This window comes from Cyclopterus lumpus, chromosome 8 (assembly GCF_009769545.1).
Source record: "Cyclopterus lumpus isolate fCycLum1 chromosome 8, fCycLum1.pri, whole genome shotgun sequence".
Taxonomy (NCBI): Eukaryota; Metazoa; Chordata; class Actinopteri; order Perciformes; family Cyclopteridae; genus Cyclopterus; species Cyclopterus lumpus.
The window spans coordinates 976,411-997,778 of NC_046973.1; the positions used below are offsets into that span (position 1 = coordinate 976,411).

Consider the following 21,368-nt stretch of genomic DNA (forward strand, 5'->3'; position numbering starts at 1 on the left):
ACCTCCTTTAGGACGTCTCATTAACATGAAGACGCTACTGTGAAGACACTACCACCTCCTTTAGGGTGTCTCGTTACCGTGAAGACGCGACCGCCTCCTTTCGGGTGTCTCGTTAGCGTGAAGACGCTAGCGTGAAGACGCTACCGTGAAGACGCGACCGTGAAGACGCAACTGTGAAGACGCGACCGCCTCCTTTAAGGCGTCTCGTTAACGTGAAGACGCGACCGCCTCCTTTAGGGCGTCTCGATAGCGTGAAGTCGCTACTGTGAAGACCCTACCGTCTCGTTAGCGTGAAGACGCTACCGTGAAGAAGCAACGTGAAGACGCAACCGCCTCCTTTAGGGCGTCTCGATAGCGTGAAGACGCTACTGTGAAGACGCTACCGTGAAGACGCTACTGCCTCCTTTAGGGCGTCTCGTTAGCGTGAAGACGCGACTGTGAAGACGCGACCGTGAAGACGCGACCGCCTCCTTTAGGACGTCTCGTTAACGTGAAGACGCTACTGTGAAGACACTACCACCTCCTTTAGGACGTCTCGTTAGCGTGAAGACGCTACTGTGAAGACGCGACCGCCTCCTTTAGGGCATCTCGTTATCGTGAAGACGCGACCGTGAAGACGCGACCGCCTCCTTTAGGGCGTCTCGTTAGCTTGAAGACGCGACCGCCTCCTTTAGGGCGTCTCGTTAGCATGAAGAAGTGACCTTGAAGACACGACCGTGAAGACGCGACCGTGAAGACTAGACCGCCTCCTTTAGGGCGTTTAGTTAATGTGAAGATGCTACTGCCTCCTTTAGGGCGTCTCGTTAGCGTGAAGACGCGACCGTGAAGACACGACTGTGAAGACGCGACCGCCTCCTTTAGGGCGTCTCGTTAACGTGAAGACGCTACCGCCTCCTTTAGGGTGTCTCATTAGCGTGAAGACGCTACTGTGAAGACCCTACCGTCTCGTTAGCGTGAAGACGCGACCGTGAAGAAGCTACATGAATAAGCTACCGCCTCCTTTAGGGCGTCTAGTTAGCGTGAAGAAGCAACGTGAAGACGCAACCGCCTCCTTTAGGGCGTCTCGATAGCGTGAAGACACGACCGTGAAGACGCGACCGCCTCCTTTAGGGCGTCTCGTTAGCGTGAAGACGCTACCGTGAAGACGCTACCGTGAAGACGCGACCGCCTCCTTTCGGGTGTCTCGTTAGCGTGAAGACGCTAGCGTGAAGACGCTACCGTGAAGACGCGACCGTGAAGACGCGACTGTGAAGACGCGACCGCCTCCTTTAAGGCGTCTCGTTAACGTGAAGACGCGACCGCCTCCTTTAGGGCGTCTCGTTAACGTGAAGACGCGACCGCCTCCTTTAGGGCGCCTCGATAGCGTGAAGTCGCTACTGTGAAGACCCTACCGTCTCGTTAGCGTGAAGACGCTACCGTGAAGAAGCAACGTGAAGACGCAACCGCCTCCTTTAGGGCGTCTCGATAGCGTGAAGACGCTACTGTGAAGACGCTACCGTGAAGACGCTACTGCCTCCTTTAGGGCGTCTCGTTAGCGTGAAGACGCGACTGTGAAGACGCGACCGTGAAGACGCGACCGTGAAGACGCGACCGTGAAGTCTCGTTAACGTGAAGACGCTACTGTGAAGACGCTACCGTGAAGACGCGACCGTGAAGACGCGACCGCCTCCTTTAGGGCGTCTTGTTAGCGTGATGACGCGACTGTGAAGACGCGACCGTGAAGACGCGACCGTGAAGTCTCGTTAACGTGAAGACGCTACTGTGAAGACGCTACCGTGAAGACGCGACCGTGAAGACGCGACCGCCTCCTTTAGGGCGTCTTGTTAACGTGAAAACGCTACTGTGAAGACGCTACCGCCTCCTTTAGGGTGTCTCGTTAGCGTGAAGACGCTACCGTGAAGACGCTACTGCCTCCTTTAGGGCGTCTCGTTAGCGTGAAGACGCGACTGTGAAGACGCGACCGTGAAGACGCGACCGCCTCCTTTAGGGCGTCTAGTTAGCGTGAAGACACGACCATGAAGACGCGACCGCCTCCTTTAGGGCGTCTCGTTAGCGTGAAGACACGACCATGAAGACGCGACCGCCTCCGTTAGGGCGTCTCGTTAGCGTGAAGACGCGACCGTGAAGACGCGACCGCCTCCTTTAGGACGTCTCGTTAACGTGAAGACGCTACTGTGAAGACACTACCACCTCCTTTAGGACGTCTCGTTGGCGTGAAGACGCTACTGTGAAGACGCTACTGCCTCCTTTAGGGCGTCTCGTTAGCGTGAAGACGCTACCGTGAAGACGCTACCGTGAAGACGCGACCGTGAAGACGCGACCGTGAAGACGCGACCGCCTCCTTTACGGCGTCTCGTTAACGTGAAAACGCTACTGTGAAGACGCTACCGCCTCCTTTAGGGTGTCTCGTTAGCGTGAAGACGCTACTGTGAAGACGCTACCGTGAAGACGCTACTGCCTCCTTTAGGGCGTCTCGTTAGCGTGAAGACGCGACTGTGAAGACGCGACTGTGAAGACGCGACCGTGAAGACGCGACCGCCTCCTTTAGGACGTCTCGTTAACGTGAAGACGCTACTGTGAAGACACTACCACCTCCTTTAGGACGTCTCGTTAGCGTGAAGACGCTACTGTGAAGACGCTACTGTGAAGACGCTACTGTGAAGACGCTACTGCCTCCTTTAGGGCGTCTCGTTAGCGTGAAGACGCTACTGTGAAGACGCTACCGTGAAGACGCGACCGTGAAGACGCGACCGCCTCCTTTAGGGCGTCTCATTAACGTGAAGACGCTACTGTGAAGACGCTACCGCCTCCTTTAGGGTGTCTCGTTAGCGTGAAGACGCTACAGTGAAGACGCTACTGTGAAGACACTACCACCTCCTTTAGGACGTCTCGTTAGCGTGAAGACGCGACCGCCTCCTTTAGGGCGTCTCGTTAGCGTGAAGACGCTACTGTGAAGACGCTACCGCCTCCTTTAGGGCGGCTCGTTAACGTGAAGACGCTACCGCCTCCTTTAGGGTGTCTCGTTAGCGTGAAGACGCTACTGTGAAGACCCTACCGTCTCGTTAGCGTGAAGACGCTACCGTGAAGAAGCTACGTGAATAAGCTACCGCCTCCTTTAGGGCGTCTAGTTAGCGTGAAGACACGACCATGAAGACGCGACCGCCTCCTTTAGGGCGTCTCGTTAGCGTGAAGACACGACCATGAAGACGCTACTGCCTCCTTTAGGGCGTCTCGTTAGCGTGAAGACGCGACTGTGAAGACGCGACCGTGAAGACGCGACCGCCTCCTTTAGGACGTCTCGTTAACGTGAAGACGCTACTGCCTCCTTTAGGGCGTCTCGTTAGCATGAAGACGCGACCGTAAAGACACAACTGTGAAGACACGACCGTGAAGACGCGACCGCCTCCTTTAGGGCGTCTCGTTAACGTGAAGACGCTACCGCCTCCTTTAGGGTGTCTCGTTAGCGTGAAGACGCAACTGTGAAGACCCTACCGTCTCGTTAGCGTGAAGACGCTACCGTGAAGAAGCAACGTGAAGACGCAACCGCCTCCTTTAGGGCGTCTCGATAGCGTGAAGTCGCTACTGTGAAGACCCTACCGTCTCGTTAGCGTGAAGACGCTACCGTGAAGAAGCAACGTGAAGACGCAACCGCCTCCTTTAGGGCGTCTCAATAGCGTGAAGACGCTACTGTGAAGACGCTACCGTGAAGACGCTACTGCCTCCTTTAGGGCGTCTCGTTAGCGTGAAGACGCGACCGTGAAGACGCGACCGCCTCCTTTAGGACGTCTCGTTAACGTGAAGACGCTACTGTGAAGACACTACCACCTCCTTTAGGACGTCTCGTTAGCGTGAAGACGCTACTGTGAAGACGCGACCGCCTCCTTTAGGGCATCTCGTTATCGTGAAGACGCGACCGTGAAGACGCGACCGCCTCCTTTAGGGCGTCTCGTTAGCTTGAAGACGCGACCACCTCCTTTAGGGCGTCTCGTTAGCGTGAAGAAGTGACCTTGAAGACACGACCGTGAAGACACGACTGTGAAGACGCGACCGCCTCCTTTAGGGCGTCTCGTTAACGTGAAGACGCTACCGCCTCCTTTAGGGTGTCTCATTAGCGTGAAGACGCTACTGTGAAGACCCTACCATCTCGTTAGCGTGAAGACGCGACCGTGAAGAAGCTACATGAATAAGCTACCGCCTCCTTTAGGGCGTCTAGTTAGCGTGAAGAAGCAACGTGAAGACGCAACCGCCTCCTTTAGGGCGTCTCGATAGCGTGAAGACACGACCGTGAAGACGCGACCGCCTCCTTTAGGGCGTCTCGTTAGCGTGAAGACGCTACCGTGAAGACGCTAATGCCTCCTTTAGGGCGTCTCGTTAGCGTGAAGACGCGACTGTGAAGACGCGACCGTGAAGACGCGACCGCCTCCTTTAGGACGTCTCGTTAACGTGAAGACGCTACTGTGAAGACACTACCACCTCCTTTAGGGCTACTCGTTAGCGTGAAGACGCTACTGTGAAGACACTACCGCCTCCTTTAGGACGTCTCGTTAACGTAAAGACGCTACTGTGAAGACACTACCACCTCCTTTAGGACGTCTCATTAACATGAAGACGCTACTGTGAAGACACTACCACCTCCTTTAGGGTGTCTCGTTACCGTGAAGACGCGACCGCCTCCTTTCGGGTGTCTCGTTAGCGTGAAGACGCTAGCGTGAAGACGCTACCGTGAAGACGCGACCGTGAAGACGCGACTGTGAAGACGCGACCGCCTCCTTTAAGGCGTCTCGTTAACGTGAAGACGCGACCGCCTCCTTTAGGGCGTCTCGATAGCGTGAAGTCGCTACTGTGAAGTCGCTACTGTGAAGACCCTACCGTCTCGTTAGCGTGAAGACGCTACCGTGAAGAAGCAACGTGAAGACGCAACCGCCTCCTTTAGGGCGTCTCGATAGCGTGAAGACGCTACTGTGAAGACGCTACCGTGAAGACGCTACTGCCTCCTTTAGGGCGTCTCGTTAGCGTGAAGACGCGACTGTGAAGACGCGACCGTGAAGACGCGACCGCCTCCTTTAGGACGTCTCGTTAACGTGAAGACGCTACTGTGAAGACACTACCACCTCCTTTAGGACGTCTCGTTAGCGTGAAGACGCTACTGTGAAGACGCGACCGCCTCCTTTAGGGCATCTCGTTATCGTGAAGACGCGACCGTGAAGACGCGACCGCCTCCTTTAGGGCGTCTCGTTAGCTTGAAGACGCGACCGCCTCCTTTAGGGCGTCTCGTTAGCATGAAGAAGTGACCTTGAAGACACGACCGTGAAGACGCGACCGTGAAGACTAGACCGCCTCCTTTAGGGCGTTTAGTTAATGTGAAGATGCTACTGCCTCCTTTAGGGCGTCTCGTTAGCGTGAAGACGCGACCGTGAAGACACGACTGTGAAGACGCGACCGCCTCCTTTAGGGCGTCTCGTTAACGTGAAGACGCTACCGCCTCCTTTAGGGTGTCTCATTAGCGTGAAGACGCTACTGTGAAGACCCTACCGTCTCGTTAGCGTGAAGACGCGACCGTGAAGAAGCTACATGAATAAGCTACCGCCTCCTTTAGGGCGTCTAGTTAGCGTGAAGAAGCAACGTGAAGACGCAACCGCCTCCTTTAGGGCGTCTCGATAGCGTGAAGACACGACCGTGAAGACGCGACCGCCTCCTTTAGGGCGTCTCGTTAGCGTGAAGACGCTACCGTGAAGACGCTACCGTGAAGACGCGACCGCCTCCTTTCGGGTGTCTCGTTAGCGTGAAGACGCTAGCGTGAAGACGCTACCGTGAAGACGCGACCGTGAAGACGCGACTGTGAAGACGCGACCGCCTCCTTTAAGGCGTCTAGTTAGCGTGAAGACACGACCATGAAGACGCGACCGCCTCCTTTAGGGCGTCTCGTTAGCGTGAAGACACGACCATGAAGACGCGACCGCCTCCGTTAGGGCGTCTCGTTAGCGTGAAGACGCGACCGTGAAGACGCGACCGCCTCCTTTAGGACGTCTCGTTAACGTGAAGACGCTACTGTGAAGACACTACCACCTCCTTTAGGACGTCTCGTTGGCGTGAAGACGCTACTGTGAAGACGCTACTGCCTCCTTTAGGGCGTCTCGTTAGCGTGAAGACGCTACCGTGAAGACGCTACCGTGAAGACGCGACCGTGAAGACGCGACCGTGAAGACGCGACCGCCTCCTTTACGGCGTCTCGTTAACGTGAAAACGCTACTGTGAAGACGCTACCGCCTCCTTTAGGGTGTCTCGTTAGCGTGAAGACGCTACTGTGAAGACGCTACCGTGAAGACGCTACTGCCTCCTTTAGGGCGTCTCGTTAGCGTGAAGACGCGACTGTGAAGACGCGACTGTGAAGACGCGACCGTGAAGACGCGACCGCCTCCTTTAGGACGTCTCGTTAACGTGAAGACGCTACTGTGAAGACTCTACCACCTCCTTTAGGACGTCTCGTTAGCGTGAAGACGCTACTGTGAAGACGCTACTGTGAAGACGCTACCGTGAAGACGCTACTGCCTCCTTTAGGGCGTCTCGTTAGCGTGAAGACGCTACTGTGAAGACGCTACCGTGAAGACGCGACCGTGAAGACGCGACCGCCTCCTTTAGGGCGTCTCATTAACGTGAAGACGCTACTGTGAAGACGCTACCGCCTCCTTTAGGGTGTCTCGTTAGCGTGAAGACGCTACAGTGAAGACGCTACTGTGAAGACACTACCACCTCCTTTAGGACGTCTCGTTAGCGTGAAGACGCGACCGCCTCCTTTAGGGCGTCTCGTTAGCGTGAAGACGCTACTGTGAAGACGCTACCGCCTCCTTTAGGGCGGCTCGTTAACGTGAAGACGCTACCGCCTCCTTTAGGGTGTCTCGTTAGCGTGAAGACGCTACTGTGAAGACCCTACCGTCTCGTTAGCGTGAAGACGCTACCGTGAAGAAGCTACGTGAATAAGCTACCGCCTCCTTTAGGGCGTCTAGTTAGCGTGAAGACACGACCATGAAGACGCGACCGCCTCCTTTAGGGCGTCTCGTTAGCGTGAAGACACGACCATGAAGACGCTACTGCCTCCTTTAGGGCGTCTCGTTAGCGTGAAGACGCGACTGTGAAGACGCGACCGTGAAGACGCGACCGCCTCCTTTAGGACGTCTCGTTAACGTGAAGACGCTACTGCCTCCTTTAGGGCGTCTCGTTAGCATGAAGACGCGACCGTAAAGACACAACTGTGAAGACACGACCGTGAAGACGCGACCGCCTCCTTTAGGGCGTCTCGTTAACGTGAAGACGCTACCGCCTCCTTTAGGGTGTCTCGTTAGCGTGAAGACGCAACTGTGAAGACCCTACCGTCTCGTTAGCGTGAAGACGCTACCGTGAAGAAGCAACGTGAAGACGCAACCGCCTCCTTTAGGGCGTCTCGATAGCGTGAAGTCGCTACTGTGAAGACCCTACCGTCTCGTTAGCGTGAAGACGCTACCGTGAAGAAGCAACGTGAAGACGCAACCGCCTCCTTTAGGGCGTCTCAATAGCGTGAAGACGCTACTGTGAAGACGCTACCGTGAAGACGCTACTGCCTCCTTTAGGGCGTCTCGTTAGCGTGAAGACGCGACCGTGAAGACGCGACCGCCTCCTTTAGGACGTCTCGTTAACGTGAAGACGCTACTGTGAAGACACTACCACCTCCTTTAGGACGTCTCGTTAGCGTGAAGACGCTACTGTGAAGACGCTACTGTGAAGACGCGACCGCCTCCTTTAGGGCATCTCGTTATCGTGAAGACGCGACCGTGAAGACGCGACCGCCTCCTTTAGGGCGTCTCGTTAGCTTGAAGACGCGACCACCTCCTTTAGGGCGTCTCGTTAGCGTGAAGAAGTGACCTTGAAGACACGACCGTGAAGACGCGACCGTGAAGACTAGACCGCCTCCTTTAGGGCGTCTCGTTAGCGTGAAGACGCGACCGTGAAGACACGACTGTGAAGACGCGACCGCCTCCTTTAGGGCGTCTCGTTAACGTGAAGACGCTACCGCCTCCTTTAGGGTGTCTCATTAGCGTGAAGACGCTACTGTGAAGACCCTACCATCTCGTTAGCGTGAAGACGCGACCGTGAAGAAGCTACATGAATAAGCTACCGCCTCCTTTAGGGCGTCTAGTTAGCGTGAAGAAGCAACGTGAAGACGCAACCGCCTCCTTTAGGGCGTCTCGATAGCGTGAAGACACGACCGTGAAGACGCGACCGCCTCCTTTAGGGCGTCTCGTTAGCGTGAAGACGCTACCGTGAAGACGCTAATGCCTCCTTTAGGGCGTCTCGTTAGCGTGAAGAAGCGACTGTGAAGACGCGACCGTGAAGACGCGACCGCCTCCTTTAGGACGTCTCGTTAACGTGAAGACGCTACTGTGAAGACACTACCACCTCCTTTAGGGCTACTCGTTAGCGTGAAGACGCTACTGTGAAGACACTACCGCCTCCTTTAGGACGTCTCGTTAACGTAAAGACGCTACTGTGAAGACACTACCACCTCCTTTAGGACGTCTCATTAACATGAAGACGCTACTGTGAAGACACTACCACCTCCTTTAGGGTGTCTCGTTACCGTGAAGACGCGACCGCCTCCTTTCGGGTGTCTCGTTAGCGTGAAGACGCTAGCGTGAAGACGCTACCGTGAAGACGCGACCGTGAAGACGCGACTGTGAAGACGCGACCGCCTCCTTTAAGGCGTCTCGTTAACGTGAAGACGCGACCGCCTCCTTTAGGGCGTCTCGATAGCGTGAAGTCGCTACTGTGAAGTCGCTACTGTGAAGACCCTACCGTCTCGTTAGCGTGAAGACGCTACCGTGAAGAAGCAACGTGAAGACGCAACCGCCTCCTTTAGGGCGTCTCGATAGCGTGAAGACGCTACTGTGAAGACGCTACCGTGAAGACGCTACTGCCTCCTTTAGGGCGTCTCGTTAGCGTGAAGACGCGACTGTGAAGACGCGACCGTGAAGACGCGACCGCCTCCTTTAGGACGTCTCGTTAACGTGAAGACGCTACTGTGAAGACACTACCACCTCCTTTAGGACGTCTCGTTAGCGTGAAGACGCTACTGTGAAGACGCGACCGCCTCCTTTAGGGCATCTCGTTATCGTGAAGACGCGACCGTGAAGACGCGACCGCCTCCTTTAGGGCGTCTCGTTAGCTTGAAGACGCGACCGCCTCCTTTAGGGCGTCTCGTTAGCATGAAGAAGTGACCTTGAAGACACGACCGTGAAGACGCGACCGTGAAGACTAGACCGCCTCCTTTAGGGCGTTTAGTTAATGTGAAGATGCTACTGCCTCCTTTAGGGCGTCTCGTTAGCGTGAAGACGCGACCGTGAAGACACGACTGTGAAGACGCGACCGCCTCCTTTAGGGCGTCTCGTTAACGTGAAGACGCTACCGCCTCCTTTAGGGTGTCTCATTAGCGTGAAGACGCTACTGTGAAGACCCTACCGTCTCGTTAGCGTGAAGACGCGACCGTGAAGAAGCTACATGAATAAGCTACCGCCTCCTTTAGGGCGTCTAGTTAGCGTGAAGAAGCAACGTGAAGACGCAACCGCCTCCTTTAGGGCGTCTCGATAGCGTGAAGACACGACCGTGAAGACGCGACCGCCTCCTTTAGGGCGTCTCGTTAGCGTGAAGACGCTACCGTGAAGACGCTACCGTGAAGACGCGACCGCCTCCTTTCGGGTGTCTCGTTAGCGTGAAGACGCTAGCGTGAAGACGCTACCGTGAAGACGCGACCGTGAAGACGCGACTGTGAAGACGCGACCGCCTCCTTTAAGGCGTCTCGTTAACGTGAAGACGCGACCGCCTCCTTTAGGGCGTCTCGTTAACGTGAAGACGCGACCGCCTCCTTTAGGGCGCCTCGATAGCGTGAAGTCGCTACTGTGAAGACCCTACCGTCTCGTTAGCGTGAAGACGCTACCGTGAAGAAGCAACGTGAAGACGCAACCGCCTCCTTTAGGGCGTCTCGATAGCGTGAAGACGCTACTGTGAAGACGCTACTGTGAAGACGCTACCGTGAAGACGCTACTGCCTCCTTTAGGGCGTCTCGTTAGCGTGAAGACGCGACTGTGAAGACGCGACCGTGAAGACGCGACCGCCTCCTTTAGGACGTCTCGTTAACGTGAAGACGCTACTGTGAAGACACTACCACCTCCTTTAGGACGTCTCGTTAGCGTGAAGACGCTACTGTGAAGACGCGACCGCCTCCTTTAGGGCATCTCGTTATCGTGAAGACGCGACCGTGAAGACGCGACCGCCTCCTTTAGGGCGTCTCGTTAGCTTGAAGACGCGACCGCCTCCTTTAGGGCGTCTCGTTAGCGTGAAGAAGTGACCTTGAAGACACGACCGTGAAGACGCGACCGTGAAGACTAGACCGCCTCCTTTAGGGCGTTTAGTTAATGTGAAGATGCTACTGCCTCCTTTAGGGCGTCTCGTTAGCGTGAAGACGCGACCGTGAAGACACGACTGTGAAGACGCGACCGCCTCCTATAGGGCGTCTCGTTAACGTGAAGACGCTACCGCCTCCTTTAGGGTGTCTCATTAGCGTGAAGACGCTACTGTGAAGACCCTACCGTCTCGTTAGCGTGAAGACGCTACCGTGAAGAAGCTACATGAATAAGCTACCGCCTCCTTTAGGGCGTCTAGTTAGCGTGAAGAAGCAACGTGAAGACGCAACCATGTATGTCAAATTTAACAACTTTTGGGATATGATAAAGGCCCCAAAAACACTTTCATTGCTAGGGAAGAATAATAATAATAATTCCTCGAAAAATACAATAGGTTCCTCTACGGCGAAGTTGTCACGAGGACCCTAAATATCTTTTTGGAAAAAATGCAACTGAAGTAAAAGATTATCTCCTGAAACTAATAAAAGTATTTCAGCCGTTGAACTGAGCGTGGCCCTCCAGTAGGGGGCGCTGCAGCTTCTCTTAAACATTTGGCTCTAACGTCACTAAAACTAAAAGTAAAAACTAATTATATGAATATATAAAGTCATCAGATCTCGTTAGCCAAATGTCTCGTTAGCGTGTCTCGTTAGCGTGAAGACGCTACCGTGAAGACGCGACCGTGAAGACGCGACCGTGAAGACGCGACCGCCTCCTTTAAGGCGTCTCGTTAACGTGAAGACGCGACCGCCTCCTTTAGGGCGTCTCGTTAACGTGAAGACGCGACCGCCTCCTTTAGGGCGTCTCGTTAGCTTGAAGACCCGACCGCCTCCTTTAGGGCGTCTCGTTAGCGTGAAGACGCGACCGTGAAGACGCTACCGCCTCCTTTAGGGCGTCTCGTTAGCGTGAAGACGCGACCGCCTCCTTTAGGGCGTCTCATTAGCGTGAAGACGTGACCGCCTCCTTTAGGGCGTCTCGTTAACGTGAAGACGCGACCGCCTCCTTTAGGGCGTCTAGTTAGCTTGAAGACGCGACCGTGAAGACGCTACCGTGAAGACGCGACCGCCTCCTTTAGGGCGTCTCGTTAGCGTGAAGAAACAACTGTGAAGACACGACCGTGAAGACGCGACCGACTCCTTTAGGGCGTCTCGTTAACTTGAAGACGCGACCGCCTCCTTTAGGGCGTCTCGTTAACGTGAAGACGCGACCGCCTCCTTTATGGCGTCTCGTTAACTTGAAGACGCGACCGCCTCCTTTAGGGCGTCTCGTTAACGTGAAGACGCGACCGCCTCCTTTAGGGCGTCTCGTTAGCTTGAAGACGTGACCGCCTCCTTTAGGGCGTCTCGTTAACTTGAAGACGCGACCGCCTCCTTTAGGGCGTCTCGTTAACTTGAAGACGCGACCGTGAAGACGCGACCGACTCCTTTAGGGCGTCTCGTTAACTTGAAGACGCGACCGCCTCCTTTAGGGCGTCTCGTTAACGTGAAGACGCGACCGCCTCCTTTAGGGCGTCTCGTTAGCTTGAAGACGCGACCGCCTCCTTTAGGGCGTCTCGTTAACGTGAAGACGCGACCGCCTCCTTTAGGGCGTCTCGTTAGCTTGAAGACGTGACCGCCTCCTTTAGGGCGTCTCGTTAGCGTGAAGACGCGACCGTGAAGACGCGACCGCCTCCTTTAGGGCGTCTCGTTAACGTGAAGACGCGACCGCCTCCTTTAGGGCGTCTCGTTAACGTGAAGACGCGACCGCCTCCTTTAGGGCGTCTCGTTAGCGTGAAGACGCGACCGTGAAGACGCTACCGCCTCCTTTAGGGCGTCTCGTTAGCGTGAAGACGAGACCGCCTCCTTTCGGGTGTCTCGTTACCGTGAAGACGCTACCGTGAAGACGCGACCGTGAAGACGCGACTGTGAAGACGCGACCGCCTCCTTTAGGGCGTCTCATTAACGTGAAGATGCTACCTCAAGGGGGCGCTATAAAGAAATGTATACATACACAAATGCGAGACCTCCAAATTATCACATTTTTCACCAGTCCTGATATGTAAGTCAAATTTAACAACTTTTGGGATATGATAAAGGCCCCAAAAACACTTTCATTGCTAGAGAAGAATAATAATAATAATTCCTCGAAAAATACAATAGGTTCCTCTACGACGAAGTTGTCACGAGGACCCTAAATATCTTTTTGGAAAAAATGCAACTGAAGTAAAAGATTATCTCCTGAAACTAATAAAAGTATTTCAGCCGTTGAACTGAGCGTGGCCCTCCAGTAGGGGGCGCTGCAGCTTCTCTTAAACATTTGGCTCTAACGTCACTAAAACTAAAAGTAAAAACTAATTATATGAATATATAAAGTCATCAGATCTCAGAGAAACAACACCTCCTTTAAACTCAGTTTATTAGGACTCGTTTTATTGATCAAAAACCAGCGAGGATGATTAAGATGAAGAAGATGAAGGTCGGCTGCCGCTCAGCTGGTCTGTAAGGTGGAGGTCTTGGAGGAGGAGGTCACCACCCTCCCGTCCACCACCTCCTCCACCACCACCACCGTCCGCTTAGTCGTAGTGGTCGAGGAGGAGGAGCTGATGCTGTCGACCAATCAGAGAACAGATCAGTGTGAGATGGAGCTTCTAGTATTGTTATTAAACATTACTAGTATTATTACACTTTATTAACATTACTAGTATTATAAAACATTACTAGTGTTATTAACCATTACTAGTAGTATCAAATAACTAATACGTTGTAAGAACTTAGTAACTCTTTAATTAGTCGTGGATACTTCCTCGTTAAACCCTAATGATCTAGTTCTACCTGCTCAGCCTCTGACCCTATGTAACTCCTCCCCCACAGTGATGACCTCACAGCTCTGAAGTCTCACCTGGTGGAGGCCTCCCCGTCCAGCAGCCTCCGGTACTCGGCGATCTCCATCTCCAGCCGGGTCTTGATGTCCAGCAGCATCTGGTACTCCTGCCCCTGCCTCTCCAGGTCGGCCCTCAGCTGCACCAGCTGCTCCTCCATGGAGGTCACCTGCAGGAACACCAGGAGGTTCACAGGTGAAGCTTACAGGTGAAGCTTCACAGGTGAAGCACATTGAAAGGTGTTTCCTCTGCTCACCTGCATCTGGTACCCAGAGAGCTGCATGGAGTAGCGGTTCTGGATCTCAGCCAGCTGGGCTTCAAGAGACGCTTTCTGCAGAGAGACCAGGTTCTTATTCTCATTCATTTTAGTAATAATAATAACAACAATACATTTATCGTATCCCAGTGCATCATGATGTGTTTATTAGGAACTAAAAGATAAGCCATGAAATTAATTTATTAACTTTAGTTAATAACGTTTTCAGATTATTAATAAACTAGTCAGTGGTGATTTATTATGATGGATTATATAAAGTCTTTAAATGAGCAGTGTACTTGTACACAGAGTAGTAGTACTCGTACTCACCATGCCCAGCATGGATTGCAGCTCGATCTGCAGCGCCTGCAACGTCCGCTTGACCTCCGTGACCTCCGTCCTGGACGTCTGCAGCGTCTCCGTCTGGGTGACCACCTCCCTGCTCAGCGTCTCCGACTGCGGGGACACGAGCGCTAGGTACACGTTCAGGGCGCACGGGCGCTCTGCGCGGCGGCAGGAAGTGATGTCACGGCGTTACCTTGGTCTGGAACCAGACCTCCAGCTCCCTCTGGTTCTTGGCGGTGATGCCCTCGTAGTGCTCCCTGATGTCGGCCATCACCTTGCTGAGGTCCTGACCCGGGGCGGCGTCCACCTCCACGTTCACCTGGCCGCTCATCTGAGCGCGCATGGACAGCAGCTCCTCCGCGTGGTTCTTCTTGAGGAAGATCAGCTCCTCCTTCAGGCCCTCGATCTGCATCTCCAGGTCGGACCGGCTCATGGTCAGCTCGTCCAGGACTCTCCTCAGACCGGCGATGTCGGCCTCCACCGACTGCCGCATGGCCAGCTCGTTCTCGAACCTGCAGAGTGAAGACGTCATGATTGGTTCACTGACTTCAGATCAGTGGAAATGATCTTAGAGACGGAGGACAGGTGACAGGTGACAGGTGACGGGTGACGGGTGACGGGTGACGGGTGACGGGTGACGGGTGACGGGTGACAGGTGACGGGTGGACTCTTTGATTTCCTTCAGGTGTGTCGAGGAAGAGTTATGAGTTGAGGCGACGCCCTGAGCTCACTAATGCATGATGGGATGTACACCTGAGTTCATCTTCCGCCATCCGTATTCTCACTGACTCCGCCCACTTCTTATAGAAACTGATCATATCTGAGCTCAGTAACTTTAGCTGATAATACTACAACTACTGTTACTACTATAGCTAATACTAGTACACATAATATGTATATGTGTGTGTACATATGTGTGTGTACTCACTTGGTCCTGAAGTCTTCTGCCGCCAGCCTCGCGTTGTCGATGTTGAGATGAGTCGCTCCGTTGACCTTGATGGCCGCCTGAATCTGTGACATCATCAGGTGAGAGTACAACACTGTCGTCATACAGGTGTTCAGTCCTAAACTACAGTGCAAAGATGAAGAAGAGGAGGAGCGTTACCTTGCTGGTGATGTCAGCGATGGTGATGAAGAAGGCTCCGTATTCCCTGGTGTTAGGCCCCGCCTTGTTCTCCAGGAACTGCCTGATCTTGCGCTCCAGCTCCCCGTTGGCCTTCTCCAGGGAGTGCACCTTGTCCAGGTAAGAGGCCAGACGGTCGTTCAGGTTCTGCATGGTGAACTTCTCGTTGCCGATGGAGCTGCTGTCGGCGCTGCTGGACGCGCTGAAGCTGTAGCCTCCTCCTCCTGCTCCTCCTCCCATGGAGGCCGAGGAGATATGAACGCCATAGCCTCCGGCGCCGCCGTAAACGCTACCGGCCCTCATGGAGCTGGTGGAGCTCCTCATGGACATGGAGGAGGTGCGAGAGTAAGACATGGTGGATGATGATGAAAGTTTCTTGCTGAGAGGAGAGTGAGGAGCAGCTGGACTCTCTAGTCCTTTTTCAACCTGCTGCAGACAACCAGCAGCCAATCAGCAGCCAAGACCAGGAGGACAGGTGAGGCGTGGAGCCAGGTATGCTGGGTGTGTCGGAGGGGAGGGGGGGTCAAGGAAAATATGTGACCTTTAAAGCTGCTCGTGCTGAAAGGATCCAGCTTCACACCTCTGACAACAACTCTGAGCTTAAGAAGAAGAAGAAGAAGAGCTTAATGTCAGCTGACGACATAATTACAGTCATAATGAACTTCCTATAAGGAACGATGATAAATGACTGATAGTTACACTTTATTCATGAAAAGTAATAATAGCAGTAGTAGTTGCATAAGTAGTTGTAGTAGTAGTATTAGCAGTAATAGTAGTAGTAGTAGCATAAGTAGTAGTAGTAATAGTAGCATTAGTAGTAGTAGTAGTAGTAGTAGCATAAGTAGTAGTAGCATAAGTAGTAATAATAGTAGCAGTAGTAGCAGTAGTAGTAGTAGTAGCATAAGTAGTAATAATAGTAGTAGCAGTAGTAGTAGTAGTAGCATAAGTAGTAGCATAAGTAGTAATAATAGTAGTAGTAGTAGTAGTAGTAGTAGTAGCATAAGTAGTAATAATAGTAGTAGTAGTAGTAGTAGTAGTAGCATAAGTAGTAATAATAGTAGTAGTAGTAGCATAAGTAGTAATAATAGTAGTAGCAGTAGTAGTAGTAGTAGTAGCATAAGTAGTAATAATAGTAGTAGTAGTAGCATAAGTAGTAATAATAGTAGTAGTAGTAGTAGTAGTAGTAGCATAAGTAGTAATAATAGTAGCAGTAGTAGTAGCATAAGTAGTAATAATAGTAGCAGTAGTAGTAGTAGCATAAGTAGTAATAATAGTAGTAGTAGCAGTAGTAGTAGTAGTAGTAGCATAAGTAGTAATAATAGTAGTAGTAGTAGCATAAGTAGTAATAATAGTAGTAGTCGCAGTAGTAGTAGTAGCATAAGTAGTAATAATAGTAGTAGTAGTAGTAATATTACTAGCATAAGTAGTAGCAGTAGTAGTAAATGACCGTGCTAATGGTAGTTAATAGCGTTAGCTCTGGTAGCACCTGGTAGGCTAAGGCGTCGCCATGTTGAGCTGTGTGGATGCAGTCATAACGTTCTCTTATCTTTGACCTTTAAAGCGTCGCAGGTCAGAGCACCTGTTCTGCATTGTGTGTTTTTAATGGATGAATGGAACACAAAGCCATTTGTTGTTTGATCGGAAATTCCTAAATTGACAGAAGTGACACTTCAAAGCACTGTCTGATTGTCAAAGGTCAAAGGTTAAAGGCCTGCGATGCTGCCAGAATAAGATTCCTGCTGCACGACACACCTACAGTCACGAAGGATGAACTGCAAAGCAAAGCTTGAGCTTCTGCAGAGCTGCTTCGACTTTACTCTTTCACGAGTCGGAATATTCATCTACAATGTGTTTGGAAACACAGATAAGATAAGATAATCCTTTATTACTCCCACAGTGGGGACATTTACCGGATTACAGCAGCAAAAGGTGCACACAAGACAGTCAAATAAAAAGTGATATAAATAATAAACAGTTAAAAAAACAGTAATAATAATAATAAAAACAGTGCAGAGTCTACAGTAACTGAATGAATATTATATATGCAGACAAATAAGTATTTATATTGCACAGGTTGAAGTGGAGTCTCTGAAGTGATTTTAAGTGCATTGTGGTCTACTGGGAGCTCAGCTGGTTGTGCCGCCTGACAGCAGCAGGAAGGAAGGACTTGTGGTTCCTCTCCTTCATCACCGGGGTAAAGCAGCCGGAGCTGAAGGAGCTGCTAGTGTCCTGCATGGGGTGGAGGTGTTGTCCATCAGGATGAGAGCTTAGCCATCAGCCTCCTGTCTCCCACCACCTCCACCGTACCCAGTGGACCCCAGCACACTGCTGGCCCTCTTAACAAGTTGGTTTAGTCTCTTCCTGTCAGCTGTGGAGATGTTGTTGCTCCAGAAGTCAAAGCAGGTCTTTTGGAGTGCTCCCTGGACTAATGGTAATTCACAGTGCTTTTCCAGGTGAGAAATACATATGTGAAGGAGGTAGATGACCGCGTCGGCCACCCCGATGCCAGACTGGTAAGCGAACTGAAGTGGGTCTAGAGATGAGCGCACCAGGGGAAGGACATGCACAAGGACCAACCTCTCACCTGAGACAAGTTGTGGGGTGAGGTGCTGTGAGGTGTTGGAGTGGTTTGCTGGAGTGTGGAGCCTCATACAGAAAACGGTGCTTCTGATTTATAAAACCTGTGCAAACTGCCGATTTGTTTTTACTTGTGTGCAGATTGTGGTGACTCAGGATTGCTTTTATTTGTGTGTTCGCTCCAGGCGATAAGTCGACAGCATCAAGGACCACACCGCCAGTAGAAGATCTGCAGGAAGCAGGTGAAGGAGATCTGTCCACTGTCCCCTGACTTCTGCCCCATGCACGCTGCCCCCAGCCACCTGTCCCCTGCACACCCTGCCCTCTGCACACAGTGTCCCCTGCACACCTTGCCCCCTGCACACCTTGCCCCCTGCACACCTTGCCCCCTGCACACCCTGCACACAGTTCCCCCTGCACACTCTGCCCCCTTCACACCCTGCCCCCTGCACACCCTGCCCCCTGCACACCCTTCCCCCTTCACAACCTGCCCCCTGCACACAGTGCCCCCTGCACACCTTGCCCCATGCACACCTTGCCCCATGCACACCCTGCACACAGTGCCCCCTGCACACCCTGCCCACCCTTCCCACTGCACACCTTGCCCCCTGCACACCTTGCCCCCTGCACACAGTGCCCCCTGCACAACCTGCCCCCTGCACACCCTTCCCCCTTCACACCCTGCTCCCTGCACACCCTGCCCCCTGCAAACCCTGCCCCCTGCACACCCTTCCCCCTTCACACCCTGTCCCCTGCACACCCTGCCCCCTTCACACCCTTCCCCCTGCACACCCTTCCCCCTTCACACCCTGTCCCCTGCACACCCTTCCCCCTGCACACCCTGCCCCCTTCACACCCTTCCCCCTGCACACCCTTCCCCCTTCCCACCCTGTCCCCTGCACACCCTTCCCCCTGCACACACTGCACACGCTGCACACCCTGCACACCCTGTCCCCTGCACACCCTGTCCCCTGCACACCCTTCCCCCTGCAAATCATTCCCCCTGCACACCCTTCCCCCTTCACACCGTGCCCCCTTCACACCTTGCCCCATGCACACCTTGCCCCATGCACACCCTGCACACCCTGCCCCCTGCACACCCTACCCACCCTTCCCCCTGCCCACCCTTCCCCCTGCACACCATTCCCCCTGCACACACACACCCCTGCACACTCTGTCCCCTGCACACCCTGCCCCCTGCACACCCTTCCCCCTTCACACCCTGTCCCCTGCACACCCTTCCCCCTGCACACCCTGCCCCCTGCACACTATTCCCCCTTCACACCCTGTCCCCTGCACACCCTGTCCCCTGCACCCCCTGTACACCTTGCCCCCTTCACACCCTTCCCCCTGCACACCTTGCCCCCTTCACACCCTGCCCCCTGCACACCCTGCCCCCTGCACACAATTCCCCCTTCACACCCTGTCCCCTGCACCCCCCGCACACCCTGCCCCCTGCACCCCCTGTACACCTTGCCCCCTTCACACCCTTCCCCCTGCACACCTTGCCCCCTTCACACCCTGCCCCCTGCACACCCTTCCCCCTGCACACCCTTCCCCCTTCACACCCTGTCCCCTGCACACCCTTCCCCCTGCACACCCTGCCCCCTGCACACCCTGTCCCCTGCACCCCCTGCACACCTTTCCCCCTGCACACCTTGCCCCCTTCACACCCTGCCCCCTTCACACCCTGTCCCCTGCACACCTTGCCCCCTTAACACCCTGCCCCCTTCACACCCTGTCCCCTGCACACCCTGTCCCCTGCATCCCCCGCACACCCTGCCCCCCGCACACCCTGCCCCCTGCACACCCTTCCCCCTGCACACCCTTCCCCCTTCACCCCCTTCCTCCTGCATACCCTGCCCCCTGCACACCCTTCCCCCTTCACACCCTTCCCTCTGCACACCCTGCCCCCTGCAAACCCTGCCCCCTGCACACCCTTCCCCCTGCACACCCTTTCCCCTGCACACCCTGTCCCCTTCACACCCTGTCCCCTGCACACCTTGCCCCCTTCACACCCTTCCCCCTGCACACCTTGCCCCCTTCACACCCTGCCCCCTTCACACCCTTCCCCCTGCACACCCTTCCCCCTGCACACCCTTCCCCCTGCAAACCTTGCCCCCTTCACACCCTTCCCCCTGCACACCTTGCCCCTGCACACCTTGCCCCCTGCACACCCTGTCCCCTGCACACCCTTCCCCCTGCACATCCTTCCCCCTGCACACCCTTCCCCCTTCACACCCTGCCCCCTGCACACCCTGCCCCCTGCACACCCTTCCAAATGCACACATTGCCCCCTGCACACCCTGCACACAGTGCCCCCTGCACAACCTGCCCCCTGCACACCCTTCCCCCGCACACCCTGCCCCATGCACACCCTTCCCCCTTCACACCCTGCCCCCTGCACACAGTGCCCCCTGCACACCTTGCCCCATGCACACCTTGCCCCATGCACACCCTGCACACAGTGCCCCCTGCACACCCTGCCCACCCTTCCCCCTGCACACCCTTCCCCCTGCACACCTTGCCCCCTGCACACCCTTCCCCCTGCACACCTTGCCCCCTGCACACCCTTCCCCCGTACACCCTGCCCCCTGCACACCCTTCCCCCTTCACACCCTGCTCCTTACACACACTTCCCCCTTCACACCCTGGCCCCTGCACACCCTGCCCCCTGCAAACCCTGCCCCCTGCAAACCCTGCCCCCTGCACACCCTTCCCCCTTCACACCCTGTCCCCTTCACACCCTGTCCCCTGCACACCTTGCCCCCTTCACACCCTTTCCTCTGCACACCCTTCCCCCTTCACACCCTGCCCCCTGCACACCCTGTCTCCTGCACACCCTTCCCCCTGCACACCCTTCCCCCTGCACACCCTGCCCCCTGCACACCCTGCCCCCTGCAAACCCTGCCCCCTGCACACCCTTCCCCCTGCACACCCTTTCCCTTGCACACCCTTCCCCCTTCACACCCTGTCCCCTGCACACCTTGCCCATTTCACACCCTTCCCCCTGCACACCTTGCCCCCTGCACACCCTTCCCCCTGCACACCCTTCCCCCTGCACACCCTGTCCCCTGCACACCCTTCCCCCTGCACACAGTGCCCCCTGCACCTTCTGCACACCCTTCCCCCTGCACACCCTTACCCCTTCACACCCTGCCCCCTGCATACCCTGCCCCCTGCACACCCTGAACACCCTTCCCCCTGCACACCTTGCACACCCCTTCCCCCTGCACACAATCCCTGCAGCTCCTTCTGCATTCCATCTATTTGTTAATAATCTCTGTTTACACAGCTGAGTCCTCTTGTGTGCACTAAAGTCCTCTTTCCACTCACGCCCAGCTCTCAGCGGGCCGTCGCTCCTCGCTCCTCTTCATGTGGGAGGGGAAGTAGATATGGGTGAAATGTTATGGAACCTGTTTCTGCACCCTGATCCTGACCTCCTGCCCCCCTTAGAGTTTACTGCCCAGGTGATGCATGACTTTCTACAATGCAGAGCCAGCAGTCTGTCAACAGTTCCCCCCCGCCTCCCCCCCACCCCCTCAGCAGGACCAACCTGTCTGCAGTTCAGATCATCTGCCGAAACCACCTTCTGTGTCAGAAAACAGTATCTCACTAATATCTAAAATATCTAAAGAGGGGAAGGCTTTATGACGTTGTTAAACTGCAGCAACATTAATTTATAACACTATGTACTATAAGTACTACGAAGCAGTGTTTAAAGGCATGTTTGCCACCATTCCCAAAAGAACAACCTTTAAAAACTTTTGAGAGCATGAA

The 21,368-nt window shown here is 54.4% G+C and overlaps 2 protein-coding genes across 2 annotated transcripts; one reads left to right on the forward strand and one right to left on the reverse strand.

The window, feature by feature from the left end:
• Nucleotides 1-12,896: 12,896 nt before the first annotated feature.
• LOC117734702 (keratin, type I cytoskeletal 13-like) lies at nt 12,897-15,392 on the reverse strand. Its single transcript, XM_034538947.1, has 7 exons — nt 14,994-15,392; nt 14,817-14,899; nt 14,082-14,400; nt 13,874-13,999; nt 13,544-13,618; nt 13,308-13,456; nt 12,897-13,014 (listed from the first exon to the last, which is right to left on the reverse strand). Exons 1-7 carry the CDS (start codon nt 15,363-15,365, stop codon nt 12,897-12,899), a joined length of 1,242 nt encoding a protein of 413 aa, XP_034394838.1. The 5' UTR covers nt 15,366-15,392.
• A 2,047-nt stretch (nt 15,393-17,439) lies between these two features.
• On the forward strand, nt 17,440-20,865 carry LOC117734703 (proline-rich extensin-like protein EPR1). The gene is made up of 3 exons (XM_034538949.1): nt 17,440-17,464; nt 17,774-17,830; nt 17,924-20,865. Exons 1-3 carry the CDS (start codon nt 17,440-17,442, stop codon nt 20,863-20,865), a joined length of 3,024 nt encoding a protein of 1,007 aa, XP_034394840.1.
• The last annotated feature ends 503 nt before the right edge of the window (nt 20,866-21,368 follow it).

Bases quoted from the DNA above. Each gene is read 5' to 3' on its own strand.
- LOC117734703 (XM_034538949.1), top strand. From the start codon at position 17,440: ATGGTAATTCACAGTGCTTTTCCAG. The intron at 17,465-17,773 runs GTGAGAAATACA...TGTTCGCTCCAG, and splicing joins AATTCACAGTGCTTTTCCAG to GCGATAAGTCGACAGCATCA. The intron at 17,831-17,923 runs GTGAAGGAGATC...CTCTGCACACAG, and splicing joins AGAAGATCTGCAGGAAGCAG to TGTCCCCTGCACACCTTGCC.
- LOC117734702 (XM_034538947.1), bottom strand. From the start codon at position 15,365: ATGTCTTACTCTCGCACCTCCTCCATGTCCATGAGGAGCTCCACCAGC. The intron at 14,900-14,993 runs GTAACGCTCCTC...ATGATGTCACAG, and splicing joins TCGCTGACATCACCAGCAAG to ATTCAGGCGGCCATCAAGGT. The intron at 13,457-13,543 runs GTGAGCAGAGGA...GTGTTCCTGCAG, and splicing joins TCTCTGGGTACCAGATGCAG to GTGACCTCCATGGAGGAGCA.